The 13,338-nt window shown below is 57.3% G+C and overlaps 1 protein-coding gene across 1 annotated transcript in view; it reads right to left on the bottom strand.

The window, feature by feature from the left end:
- Nucleotides 1-13,338, bottom strand: part of GRIK3 (glutamate ionotropic receptor kainate type subunit 3) — a 101,373-nt gene that overhangs the window by 29,872 nt on the left and 58,163 nt on the right. Inside the window, exons 10-11 of the mRNA XM_019512550.1 lie at nt 7,635-7,858; nt 463-581 (exon numbers count right to left, since the gene is read on the bottom strand). Of these exons, the coding sequence (XP_019368095.1) occupies nt 463-581; nt 7,635-7,858 (343 nt within the window). The remainder of the gene's footprint in view (nt 1-462; nt 582-7,634; nt 7,859-13,338) is intronic.

Genomic DNA, 13,338 nt, shown 5'->3' with positions numbered 1-13,338 from the left:
TCCAGGGAGCTGGCTCCATCTGAGCAAAGCCGCGTGCGTACGGTACATCTCAGTCAGAAAGAGTAACGGGAGAGACAAACATTTCACAGCACGGCGGGGACCGTGAGCTGTCAGAAGAGAGATCTCCCCGCTCCCACACCCGCCCGCCTCTCCAGCGGAGACAAAAGCTGGTGTTGACAAGCTTTTCTGTAATTGTTAAGAGACAAAACTCCGCAGTTTCAAAACCAATGTCGCTGCCTGTCAGCGTGCGGTGACGGAGCTGCTCTCCCTGCTCCACGGCTTCGTGACAGCCCGGGCGGTGCTGGGAGCACTATGCCTCCTGCTTGTTCTTCGACAAGCGCGGCTGCGTTTGACCTGGCTCCTGGCTGACACGAGCACAGAGGAGGCGAGGCGTGCGAGGCGTGCGTGGCGGAGGCAGCACCGGGTGCGCGAGACGCAAGAGCGGGCCCAAGCGGCGCTTACCTTGCTGCATTAAGGCTCCCATCCCGAACCAGAAGCTGTTCAGCAGCGTGAAGTTGTTCTCCACGATGTCGGACCCCGGGTTGCAGGGGTGCGCGTCGTACCACTCGTATGGGCTGAACCTGCGGGGGCACAAAGAAAGCTGGTTAGGCTGGGGGTGTCTCCCAGCAAACACCGCAGGGGACGGGAAAGAAACAGCCTTTGTGGGTGGGGGGCTGCCCAGCCCTGCCGGCTCCCAGCCCGTGGCATGGATGGAGACGCAGGGCCAGGATCCGTGCCCTGCATCACGGGGGGCTGGCGCCTGGAAAAGCAAGGCCTCCATAAGGCACGTCCAGTCGGGCCCGTGTGAAGGTCGGGGTAGAGGACGTGCAGCCACACGGGAGGGAGCAGGAGGCTGGCGGGACGGAGAGGGGCACAGGCACGCTTGCAGGATGGGGCGGCTGAGCATGCGCCGGCACAGGGCTCCTCTGCCCACAGCCACCGTCCCGTCGTCCAGCACGGCCAGGGGCTCTCCCGGCACACACACGTGCCGCCAGGCCGGAGCACGGGCTCCCCCCGCGGTCTGGGGCAGTGCCAGGGCGGGTTGTGCCAGACCCAGGGTGGGCAGGGAGGGTCCGCGAGAGCAACGCTCCTATTTCTGGAGCGGTTTAGCTGCGCTTTCCAAGAGTCTCAGATTTTGCAGCAGTTGCATCCAAACCAGAAATGGCTCGATGGCTCCCGAACCCGCCGCACTGACTGCCGTCGTTGCTGCTTCCTTCTGAGCACCCATCCTGCCCAAAACCCACCCCGCAACGGAAGGGAGATGTCCTCCCTCCCGCACCCAGAGTCCCCTCCAGGCGCAGTGAGGCTCGGGGAGACGTCCCGTCCTTCCGCGTCGTGGGGAGACAAGGACGACTGCGGGCAAAACAACCGTATAATGGAGCTCTTTGCAGAAAGGGACTCGCCTCCTCCCCTCAGCTGTGTGTGTACATATAGCCTGCTCTATTAACGTGTCCATCACTTGGGCAATTTAAAACTAAACTGGACAAAGCACTAGACAACATCTTGTAGGAAATAGCTCTGTGCTGACAAAGGCATGGATTAGGTGGCATATAACAAGCCCTGAAATGCCGTGTGGCTCGGAGTATATTTGTGCAGGTAAAAGGTATTTAATCGGCCAGACCACCCCTGCTGGGGAATGACCCCCCCCCGGTTGAAAACTGCCAGAACAATTTGTTTTCACTGTCATCAGATGTTTTCCTCGGATTTGGGGTCTTTGCGGGAAACCTGAAGCCTGAGAAACGCCGTCCCTCTCAGGTGTGCTCGGCACGCCTGTGTCTGCGTGCGGTCATTGAGACGATTTCCCAGCAAGAGCTCTCAAAACATTGTGGGAACAAATCGGTTTGTTTTTCTTTTGGTGGAAAATGCCTGTCTGGCTAAAGTGAGACGACGAGCGTTCACCCTTTGGGCTGCCCACGCTGCCCAGCCCAGCAAGGGGCCGAGCGTCCTCGCGCCGGGGACACGCGTCTCTGTGCCCTTTCCAGCCCCGGGTGTCGAAGGCCCCTGGGACGTGGGACTGTGCGGGCACCTGGGTTTTGCTCCCCGCTCTGTCAGGGACCTCAGGGTGCTCCTTTGAAGGGAGGCGAGGGCCGGGGGACAATAATAATCCTGCCTTTCCTTCCCTTTTCTTGTAAGTGATTTGGGGTAGCGACTCCTGTCTTTGCCCAATACGCCACGCTGGGGCCCGTCGCCTGTCAAAGCCTGTCCTTTAGCCATCCATCCATCTCTCTTCTGCATTTTCAAAAGGGGGAAAGATAACAAAGGAAGGTAAAATTGTTCTGAAATCAAACCTGGCTTGAAACACGGCCCGTTCCTGTAATGGGTTGGGCCCTGCTTGGCCACAGCCTTATGCTGGGAGTACGCAAAACCTCACATACGAGCCGCAGCTCTTGAATAAAAGCAGAGTTCGAGCAGGAGATGAAAACCTTCCTTGGGCTGCCAATTGAAAGGAAATATGAAATGGAAGGGGAATTGGGAAGATCAAATGAGCCCGACAAGATGACACACTGAACAACTTCAAGGTCTCGGAGTGAGAATCTACCGGCACGGCTCAAATTATAGAGAAATATTCAGGAAACCGCAAAGCAGCGACAGCGACTTTGGTACTTGAAAGGCTGGTGGGGCCATTAAAGGAAGTGGAGCTGTAATGAAGGGAAAGGTTTCAGGGTCTTTCCTCCCCATCTAATGCACCCATAATATGCAAGTTTTGTCCCAAGCAGGCTTCCATTCTCGCCGCGAGAGGAGCAGGGTTTAAATAAAAGGGACCAGGGAAAAAATACAATAATTTTCTTCTCTCTTTTGGGGGGGGGGAGCTTTTTTCTTTCCTGAGAAGGGAACTGGAAAGCAATTCAGAGCGGGCCCTGTGAAAGGCAGGGATCTGACACGAAGCACTTTAAGGCTAAACTGCATTTCCAGAGAAGCTTCTCAGTGATGGTCCTGGTTTCAGAGTAAAATGTCTGCTTAAAAAGCCCTGCGGGCAGGATGCTGGGAGTAGCCGTAATCTGGGGCCGTGCAAACTTGAGAGCAACAGGCAGCCGTTCAAAAGGAGCCCCCGGCCGCAGGGCTGGCTGAGCGTCGCCAGACAAATGACCGCCGCGAAGCCGCTCGGTCCCGCTAGCGTTTGGGGCTCTTTGGGGACCTGGGTGGTTAGAGGCAGCGGCTCTATCAATAAGTGAGAGACTGATTAAAAGTGGTGATGGATCAAATGCATCCTTTGCCTGCCTCTAAATAGTCCCTGAGTTGGTTTTAAGTGGCGTTGACCTATGATGATGGCATCCGCAGCGGTCTCCCGAGCCTCGTTTGCGAGACTCATGTTTTTGAATTAAGGCTTAGTTATTTTGACTGTGTTTTCCTCCAGAGAGTAGGACTTTGTGAGGCCTCAGTGGGGTCAAGAGCAGATATTGTTTCCATTACATCTGGATGCAATAAATAAAACCAGCATTTTCCCCAGGATATCTCCGGCCCTCCACCTGCCTGTGTCAAGGTTCATGCCGGTACAGCCTAGATGTAGAAATTCATTAATGGGACGTTACAGATGGGGGGAAAAACAGCAGGGGCAGTGCCTTATCATTAGAAAGAACAAGTCACTCAAATGGGGCTTGGAAATTATTGCAATCTCCCGGTAACCCAGTGGGGAAAAGGCTCCCGATCTCCGCACGGTCAAGGCTGCTCGAAAGTCGCAAGGGCCTCTCTTCTGATCAGCAGCTTGGGCTCCCGAGGGAACCGCTTCCTGCTTGAAAGCTGGATGCTGCCACCGCCTCGACCTGCCAGCCCAAACCCAGGGGAGCAGGGATACTGCTGGAAATGAAGCAGGACTGATGGCCCTTCCCTAATTGACTCTTTAGTAATTCCTGTCCTGGTCCCTGCTCGTCAGTGACAGATGTTGTAATAATATTACCCCGCCTGTCCGAGGACAGGGCAATAGGAGGCATTATTCAATGTACCTGACTGGCAGCCAGGACTTTTTGGTTGCGATGGGAAGGGGCATCTAGGAAGCAGCTGCAGGACGGGCAGAGACCACTGAGTGCAGCTCCGTGCTGGCCCAGCGTCCAGTGGCTGCTTCATCTCTCTTTCAAAGCAGTTCCAGAAACAAAGAGAAAGGCTTCAAAGATTTCCTGACTCTTTTTTAAGGAAGCCCACCAGCTTCCAGCAGCCCTGCAGGACTCGGGGGCTATGAGGCTCGGCTCGCTGGCATATGCAGCACCCTGACAGCAATGCATCGATGGGCACGGTCCTGCCAGTCCTGCATTGGCACCGCCGATGCCACGTCAGTGCCTGCAGCCCCCACGATCCAGCACAGCTAAGAGATCGGCCGAAGTGGGTGGACTTCCCATGGCAGGAGGTGGCGGATGGGAGGTCTTGCTCTCCCATGGGCTGGGTTTTCCTACCCATGCATCGGAGTCTGCACGGGGAGCCCAAGGCAATAGTCAAGCTGGCACTCGTCGAGCCCGTCCCACCCAGGGGTTTCTTTGCACCCTTGCCCCAGGGATTTTTATAAGTCCCATGAGGAAACAGAGTTTCAGAGATCATGAGCTGCTTGTCCAGGCTCCTGACCCCAGATGCGGATCAGAGCACTGGGATCCCTCTGTGCACATCGCTGTGGGGTGGCGAGCCGACCCCAGCCCCGTGCGTTTGGTTAGGCAGGCCCCTCTGTTTCACAGCACGCCGTCTGCCTCAGTGCAGAGCAAATCTGGACTTTCCTCTTCAGCTCCACGGCTACACGTCACCCCGGGGCAAACAGCAAGTTGCATCTAGGTGATGCGTGGAGCCTTTCTTCAGTAACTCTTGCAGAGGATTTTCTGTGCAGATTTAAGCAGTGCATGCACGGAGCCTGGGAGGGGCTGGGTCTGGGTGCTGCAGGTCCCCACTCTGAACTGGGAAAGATAAAGACGCGCGTTGATCTGGAAATGCACTTGAATTCCAGTTTCAAGACACGCAAGCAATCGGATGCATGGTGGCAATGGAGTCCATCTAGCAATGTCCCATGCTGTTAGCAGAGACACAGAGCAGAGTAGCGCCATCAATCATCGCCACGAATGCTTTGCTGTTTGTAATTAGCTGGTGTTCATCTTCCCAGATGAGCTTTTCTCCCCGCTGAGGGTCTCGTGCCTTCTCTCTGCTGTGAGTCCAGTGGGAGTGGGAGTAGGTCCTTCGCCATTTGGCTGCATGCCAGAGGAGGGGTGCTGATAACGCAGCAAACCGCGCGCTGCCTTCTGGCCCCCCACCGTCGGGCGCCCTTGCAGCATCAGACAGCGATGGCAATGTCCCAGGAGACGAATGCCGGCTGTGCCGGGCTGCTGCGTGACACACACATGATAAACGGGGACGTCTCAGCCCCTCTTGAAATTCTGCCGCGGGTGGGATAAAATTCACCAGCTGTTCATTGCTCCTGGGAGAGACGCTGCCTCGTGCCATCCTCTTTGGATCGGGATGCAGCGTTGCGGTTGGGCCCATCTCTGGCTTGCAAATCTGTGGGAGCGAGGGGCATAGCGTACAAGCAATCCCAATCGTTTTTCACCTTGGGAAACCTCCTATCGAGGTGCCTGTGGCTCCAGGTGGCAGATTCTGGCTGCACCTCTCATCATGGTTCGCTCAGACGGGGCTGGTCCTCATGGTGGCTCGTAAGGCCAAGATGTTTGCACTTTATTTAATTGTTTCTCCTCATTTCAGTTTGCTCTGAGCCTCTCCTATCACCTGCAAAATGGCATGACCCCAGGGCAGTTATTCTCCTGCTGTATTACCCGTGTGGCAGTGTTTCTAGGGGCCTGGCACATGCTAGGTGCTGTGCAAACACAAAACAGCAAATGGTCCTTGCCCAAAGTGCTTGAGCTGATGTCTGCAGAGCGCTTTGGAGCCCCGACGGGCCAGCTGCATGCTCCACGTCTTCCCCTGGTTGAGGCTCATTGTGAGGGCAGGAAAGAAGAGACCTTCCCCCATGTACGCGTGAAGCTTTTACACAGTCTCAGTCAGCTGGGGCCAGCGTGTCCTTGGATTTCAGGGGAGTTGCACCTGATAGACCTGACTGCAGGGGAGGAATCAGGCCAGGTAGCTGCCTGGCTGTCCCAGATGTTCTGCGGAGAACAAATATTCTGCTTGCTAAGCAGAGCGAGCTGACAACCGCCACTCAGCACCGTTAGGGTATTGCACACAAAAGCCCAGATAATCGCTTCCAAATGCTGCGGAGGAGGTTGGGGCAGCTGCAAACTGCAGCCGGGCAGGGACATAGCATTTCCTGTGATCCCTGCTTGGTGTGTCCAGGGATGCAGGGGCACGTGTAGAAAAGCACCGTCCCGTGAGCTCTCGGAGGAGCTGAGGTGCTCCAGAGAGCTGGCACAGACCGGCCGCTGGGATTTTAAGGGGCAGAGAGGCATAAAGCATGCCCTGCAAGCCCCTGGGACTCGCACACTTGATGGCTCGCTGCCCTGTGCCTGGAGCTAGTATGTGGGGAGCAGAGGGGCGTTCAACCCATCCGAAGTGATGACGTGGGCTTTGACAGAGACGGACCGGGGCTGCGGGGTCTCATGCTTGTCATTGCAGAGCAGGACAGTCCCCTAAATCCCCCCCCAGTGTTTTCTGTCCACCTGCTTCTGCTTTTGCCTTAGACACTCGGGCGTGCTGCAGGGGACAGGATATATCCCCCCATGTCTAGCCCCCAGCCTAGCAGCCCTATGCAGTAATGGGGGCAGCGGGAAACTGGACCCTGCCAGGGTCTCCTCCTGGACCAGTGTCACAGGCGGCCCAGGATGGGGGGAGCAGGGTAACGGGGGGAGCAGGCATCCGGCAGAGCCGCGCATCAAGCATGCCGGCGCAGGGTGCTCTCCGCGCTCTCCATTTCCTTACTTTGAAATGATAAACAGCAGAGCGTGGCCGTAACCGCTCATTTGCGGGCTGCATTAAGCAAACCCCAAGGACCCTTTCAGAGGAGCAAAACAAGGCAGCTCGCTCTCCCCGGGTCCCATAAATATGGATAAGTGGCGGACAAAATAGAAGCAAAGCCATTGCAAAATGACTCCATTAGGGACACTGATCAAGAGGAGAGGGGGAGCTAATGGGGATGAGGGCCTCCAGGAGACACCTGGCTGCTGCATCAAGGGGCCTGCAAACGTGCCTGGCCGTGGAGGCAGCGTCGTCACCCCGGGGGGGTGCATACTTTGTTCTTGTAGCGGGGGCGGTGGGATTGCACGTTCCTGGGCTGCGCGGCTCCACAAAGGCTGTAGGAAATCAATAACGCATGCAAATGCATGCAAATCCCCCTTGCCTTTAAAGATAGGGAAGCTTTTAAACATGCTAATTAGATGCATATTAATTTTGTAAACAGTCGCACTGTCAGATTCATAGCAATGGGCTTGCTATTGTCTTGACACGGGGAAGGTTTCGGGGGGAGGTTGCACATTGAAGGCTTGGGGATGGAAGATGAAAATGCTTCGGGAGCAGGAGGGATGCCCGTCTCCAGAGGAGGGGAAGGGCCAGGGAGGACTGGTAAAGGAGAAGGTGCAGGGATAGAGGCAGCTGCAGCGATGGAGCTGGTGTAGCACGTGGGCTCGCAGGGATGGGGTGGGTCCCACGGCCCCGTGCAGCGCCGGGGGAGGCGACGGAGGTGGTCCGTGATGGCGGCCAGGCCGCTGGGCACCCCTTACCTGGCTATGACAAACAGCACGCAGCTGACCCCCAGGTAGGCGAGCAGGATGTACATCCAAATGTCGGGAGACAAGGGGTTGAGGAAGGAAAACACACTGGGGTTGGTCCCGTTGGGCTTCCGGTACAGGATGCTGACCCCCAAGGTCATAAAGGGCTTGGAGAAGTCTATCGCTTTCTCCCGCACGTGTGTGATGGTGAGAGGAGCAACGGCCAAGTCCGCTTTCTGCGCGGCGACACGGAGGAGAGAGACAGAGGGAGAGAGAAAGAAGCCGTTAGAAACCGGGGTGAGATGGGGAAAGTACTCGGCTAGCAAGAGACAAGTCCCTTCCCCCAGTGCAGGGACCCGCTGGCCATTGACTCTTTGTGCTGGACGCAGGGAGAGGCCCCGGCTGGGAGACCCCGGGGAGAGGCAGCCCCAGCGCTGACACGACAGACAGAGGGTGGGAGGGGAAACCGAGGCAGGGGGAGGTGGGGCTGACTTGCACACCGGAGCTGGGCGGCAGGAGCAGGACCCGGGCTCCCGGCCCCCCCGTGAGGGCGACCACTGGGCTCCCTGCGCGGGTTGTCTGGAGGAGAGACCCTGCATTCACTGCATCCAACGCGCCCGGCCCTGGCTGGCCCCTCCGCCTCCCAGGGGCCCCCATCCTGCGTGGTGCTGAGCCCCTTCAGATCGGACCGTGGTCCCTCGCATGGACCCAGCCTCCCTCCCCGTGACCCCAGAACCTCCCTCCGTCTCCCCTTGCGTGGCTGCGGTCTCTGCTGTCCCGCTCCCCTGCGTCGCGCAGACTCTGTCGGGGCTTTTGCACGTCGGGGCTTTCGTGGAGCTTGGGGACGCTCTGGTCTGGACCCCACTGAAACGCACAGCAAGACTCCCACGAGCTACCAAGGGCTTTGGACCCCTGTCGTGGCTCAGCTATTACCCTCAGCCCTTCAGCTCACCAGGGTGGGGTGAGAGGGGCGGATGCTACAAGCGAATTCACAAAAGCAGCTTCCACCGATGGGACGAGGTGCAGGGGCCACCGCGACGCAGGCCAGGTACCCGATGAGACGACGCTAGCTCAAGTTTTCTGCCATCTGGGGCCCTGCTCGGACCAGCCCTGAGTTTTGCAGAGGAGCGCTGGGCTCTGTGTTTAATAACCGCCTTTAGCAACTCTCCTGCCCAGCTTCAGCTGATGCTCGGTGCAGGAAGACGGCATGTAGGAGAGGCAGGGGCTGTATTTGCAGGGGCTTTTTCCTGCACGGGTTCTGCTCGGAAATGGGAGAGCCTTCGTCAGCAGTCAGCGAGATTATACTTTACAGCATCCTAAAAGGTGTCTGTGACCTTCCTTCCTCCTGCAGCACAGCACTTAGCAGCCAGCAAGTGCGTCCGCCGCAGAGGACACGCGTTCTGGCCTTCATCTCAATGTTGCTCCAAGTACACGGTGTCACAGAGGGAGGCCGGGCCAGAAATTAAGTTGCAGGAAGTAATATCCTAGCAGCGTGAGGCAGAGAGTTTATTTTCTTTCCCCACCGTTGGCATCAGGACGAAACCGGAGAGGCTTTGCATACAGAAGCCCCGAAGTGCCGAGACGCGGGGGCTGCGGGAGCAGGGCAGCGCGCGACCACCGCGTGGGAAGGACAAGGTGATGCATTTCGTACCCTGCTCCTCTTCCCTGTACGGTCTTGGCGACAGCTCCCATGAAAAGCTGCTGCTAATTAATGGTGAAATTCATAGTGTAAGGCCTAAGCACCACTTAAGCTATAAATGGGGCCTCAGTGGGTCACGTCCTTTGTCCTGGCTTTCTGCACAACCGTGTATTTCGCACGAAGAAGCTATTTGCATGGCTTCGGTGGCTGGTTTTATTGAAAGGCGAGGTCCCGGCCTTTGCTGGTAGTCTGTTTGCTTTTAGGTAATGCCTGCATTAACATCCTTGGGCGCACATTCAGAGTTCAGAGGAGCACATTACAAAAGAAAAACTAAATACCAGAAGCCCTTTCAGGCCACCGGCTGCCTGGCCGCTAGGAACGGGCAAAGTCCTTCAGCCGGTTTCCAAAGCACTTGTGAAGCTCAAACCACAAACCAGCCGACCCGGGGCTCAAGGCTCAGGCAAATCCTTAGTTATGTATCTGTGGTGTCACCACCGTCCTGCTGCCTGGGTTTTTACTGGAAGCAGGACCTCCAAGATACCCCGCACGAGCTGTTCCTCCAGCAGCTGCTGTTTGCCTTTGATTTCCAGCCGTGCAGGCGGGACAGGAGCGGGGGCTTGCCGTGCCGCCGGAGCAGGGGTCTCGTCGCCGCCCAGGGATGCCGGGCGCTGCTCTGATAATCGGGAGAGACAAGGGAGGTGCTCGAAGGGACCTAATGAGATGAAGGGAGACTAATCCAGCAGAAATCGGGACTTTTGGCAGAAAGGCCAGCCCGGGCTCTGGGTGAGTTTGGAGAGGCTGAGCTCAACTCTGCCCCAGCCTCCAAATGCCGGTGAAATCCATCCTCTGAGATGAAGGTATCAGAGCACGAGCAGGGCCTGCCCCGGGTTCCCAAAAGCTGAAGGAAGCCTGTTTCCCAGCCGGCTGCTCGGGGGATGCAGACAGCCCTGGGCCTGCAGCACACGCTCAGCTTCCCAGCTGGAGGAGACGCGTGACCGGAGCCGGTGCCGGTGCCGGCGCCGTGGTTCTGCCTCTGGAGGCGGACGAGGTCTCCTCTGTGGCAGGGACTCCCTGCCCTTCAGGTCCGTTTGCTTTACAGGAGTTTGCAGCAGCCGAGAGCAGAGTCTGTGACCACGCGGGAGTGTGCATCGTCCACCCGGCTTCCCGAGCAGGCCGTCTGCAACGGGACCCAAACGCCGCTGGGGCCAGATTCTCAGGTGTAAATGCCACAGGCCAGTTGCACCGCAACACTGACCTGAGCCACTTAGGAGCACAGTTTCACACTGGTTTTGTCCCTTTGCCCTGTCTCCTCACTCAAGCTAGCACGGGATCTAATTTTCCTGGGCAGACTAGGCAGGCTGTAATGTCGACCCGTCTGTTCCCTAAAGCCAGGCTCCCCCCGTGCCGTTTCATTGGGCAGCTTAAAAAAATTGCTCCAGGGATGAACCGACACTGGACGAAAAAGGATTCGCCAACCCAGGCTTGTCCCTGCAGCTGGAAACGGCAAAGCCTCGGGTCTAGCACTATGCGAGTGCCCCACTGCCTCCAAAGATCCTTTATGCATGCGTAACATTCAGAGACGGGGAGAGAGACGGCTGCTAACCCCTCCGTGCGGCAGTGCTGCCCCCATCCCCGCGAGCCCGGGGCAGAGATCGTGCACTGCACAGCTCGACTCCAGCCCACTTCTCCCTGCAGACGTGCTTGACCCGGACACCTCCCTGGGGGCACAAAGAGACCCGCAAGCTAATGTCACTCATCCCTTTTATACTGCAGGTGCCACAGGGCAAGGCCTGCACCTCTGACCGCTGCCTTGCACACTGCCAGGCACGCTCGGTGCTGAATGTCCACACGCAATGCTCGCCCATCGTCTGGTTCTGAAATACTAATTAGCTACCGGAGCAAATAGGAAGCGTTTTAGCCCACATAAAACACTTGCTTCAGCTCAATCACAGGTTGAGTGTTGCAGGCAGGGACCCCTGGGTGAAAATCTCTGGCCTGCTTCGAGCTGCAGATCAGACTGACTATCTCTTCTGGCTGTGGATGTCTATGGAAAGTGCCAAAGAAACTCGGACTTTAGGTGTGTTGGGGGGGTTATTTTCCCCTGTGGAAAATAGTCTCCCCATAGCAAAGGCCTCTACTCCAAAGCACGGGCTCTAGAGCTGCTCCAGGAGAAGCTGCAAGAATTTTTTTTTAATATATTTTGTATTCCACGTCAAATTAGCCAAATCAGTTCCAAACCTTATCAATTTGAGCAAAACTCAACCATTCCAAAAACCGTATCGATCGAGCGGGCAGAACCGCAGTCGTCCCAAACTCCATGTGCGGTGCTGCAGCCGGCGAGCATCCTCCATCCCAGGCCCGTCACCCTGGGGCTTCGGATGCTCCCTGGTCCATCAGCAGGTCTTGGGATTCAGATGCTCCCAGATACTACAGGCAAGCATCCTCCATCCCAGACTAAAGAGTCTGGGACTTCAGAGACTCCCTACACTTGATCCTAGCCCACAAGAGGCCGAGACGCGATGGGAAGTTGCACGAATTCCCTTAGCGTGGGCAAAACCAGTTGCTCTGAGGCCAAGGCATTGCTCCAGGACCCTGCTTAGCAGCTCCTGGCTACGAATAGGACCCTCGCACCTTTGGTGATAAATGTCACACACAGCTAGAAGGAAGGAGGAGTTAGACAGCCCGCACAGGACAGCGTCCGACCCCCGTTCCCAGCCTGGCACTGCTGCTTCCCCTCCGGCCAGACTGAGACTCGGGGTAACACGGGCCTTTTTATGACGGCAACAACCCTGCCCTACCCCCACGGGGCTGAAGCCGGCGCGTGACAGCTGCTCACAGCCGGGCTGGCAAACAAAGCGGGCACCAGGGTACATATTGATTCAGGAAACTGAAATGCTGCGGCACTTATTAAACCAACCTGAGCTAGGTATTTACACAAGCTAATTGTGTGTGTGTTGCCGGAGATACGGGGACATCGCACACGCTCCGGCTACGCGGTTGTTCTTCCGGTGCCGGCTGCTCGGACCGCTGTCCTGCCATGCTGCGGCCGCGGCGCTCGTCCTCCCACGCCGCTCTGACCGGCCTCTGCCTCCTCGTCTCTGCCCCTGCCTTTCGGCTCACCTGTGCCATCCTCTCGCCTCCTCCCAGCGGGATGACCCCCATCCTGCTCAGGGCTGCGCTTGCTGCCAGGTCGGGGCCTGCCCCATCTCACTCGCCCCGTAACCTCCTTGAGGCACGAGCTGCATCGTCCTTGCTCCTGAATTACCGCCACGCGCCGGCTTGGCTACAGGATCAGTGACCCTCCCTCCTTCCCCTGCCTGCTGGGGAGACGCCATGCTCCGTCTCTCTGGCTCGGTCAGTCACAAAGCCACAGATGAGGAGGGTTGAAGGGACCTCAGGAGCTGCATCTAGTCCATCCCCCTGCTCCAAGCAGGACCAGCCCCAGCTACATCATCCAGCCACGGCTTAGACACCTCCAAGGATGGAGACCCCCCACCTCTCTGGGGAGCCTGGTTCAGTGCTTCACTGTCTTCCTCATGAGAAAATTTATCCTAATTTCTAACCTCAACTCCCCTCCCTTTACCTGTGCAGACGCTGGGGTGAGAGCGGGGTTCGGACGGTCCTGAAGGCTGCCCTGCCCCTGCCATTGCAGGAGTTGTGGGCACAGGCCAGACCTGGCTTTTCGTGGCTGCTCTTGCAACATGGGTGCGAATGCAAACATCGCTTGATCAGCAAATGCATTTAACACCGGCGCTGAATGATGGAAGAAAACAGCCGGGCGTACGCTCCGCTCTGACCTGCACACGAGCATTAAGCACTGCTGCAGGTGCTGCAAGCCCCCGGGGAGGCAAGCACTTGTTTCCTCTCTCCCACAGGGATCCTCCTCAGAGAGCAATACTGTGATGAGTCCTGAAATACCCTGGAGCCCATCACACCAGGGGTTGTATTCGCACGCAACGAGAGCCTGCAACAAATTTACTATCTAAATGGGCAAGACAGGCAAGGGACGCAGAGGTCTGGGGAGGCAGAGGGACCTGCAGAAGATCCCTCCAAGTCAGTGGTGGACGCTGGACTAGA

This window comes from Gavialis gangeticus, unplaced genomic scaffold, assembly GCF_001723915.1.
Source record: "Gavialis gangeticus isolate Ggan-Ray unplaced genomic scaffold, GavGan_comp1, whole genome shotgun sequence".
Classification (NCBI taxonomy): Eukaryota; Metazoa; Chordata; order Crocodylia; family Gavialidae; genus Gavialis; species Gavialis gangeticus.
This window is presented reverse-complemented; position numbering and strand designations above follow the sequence as displayed.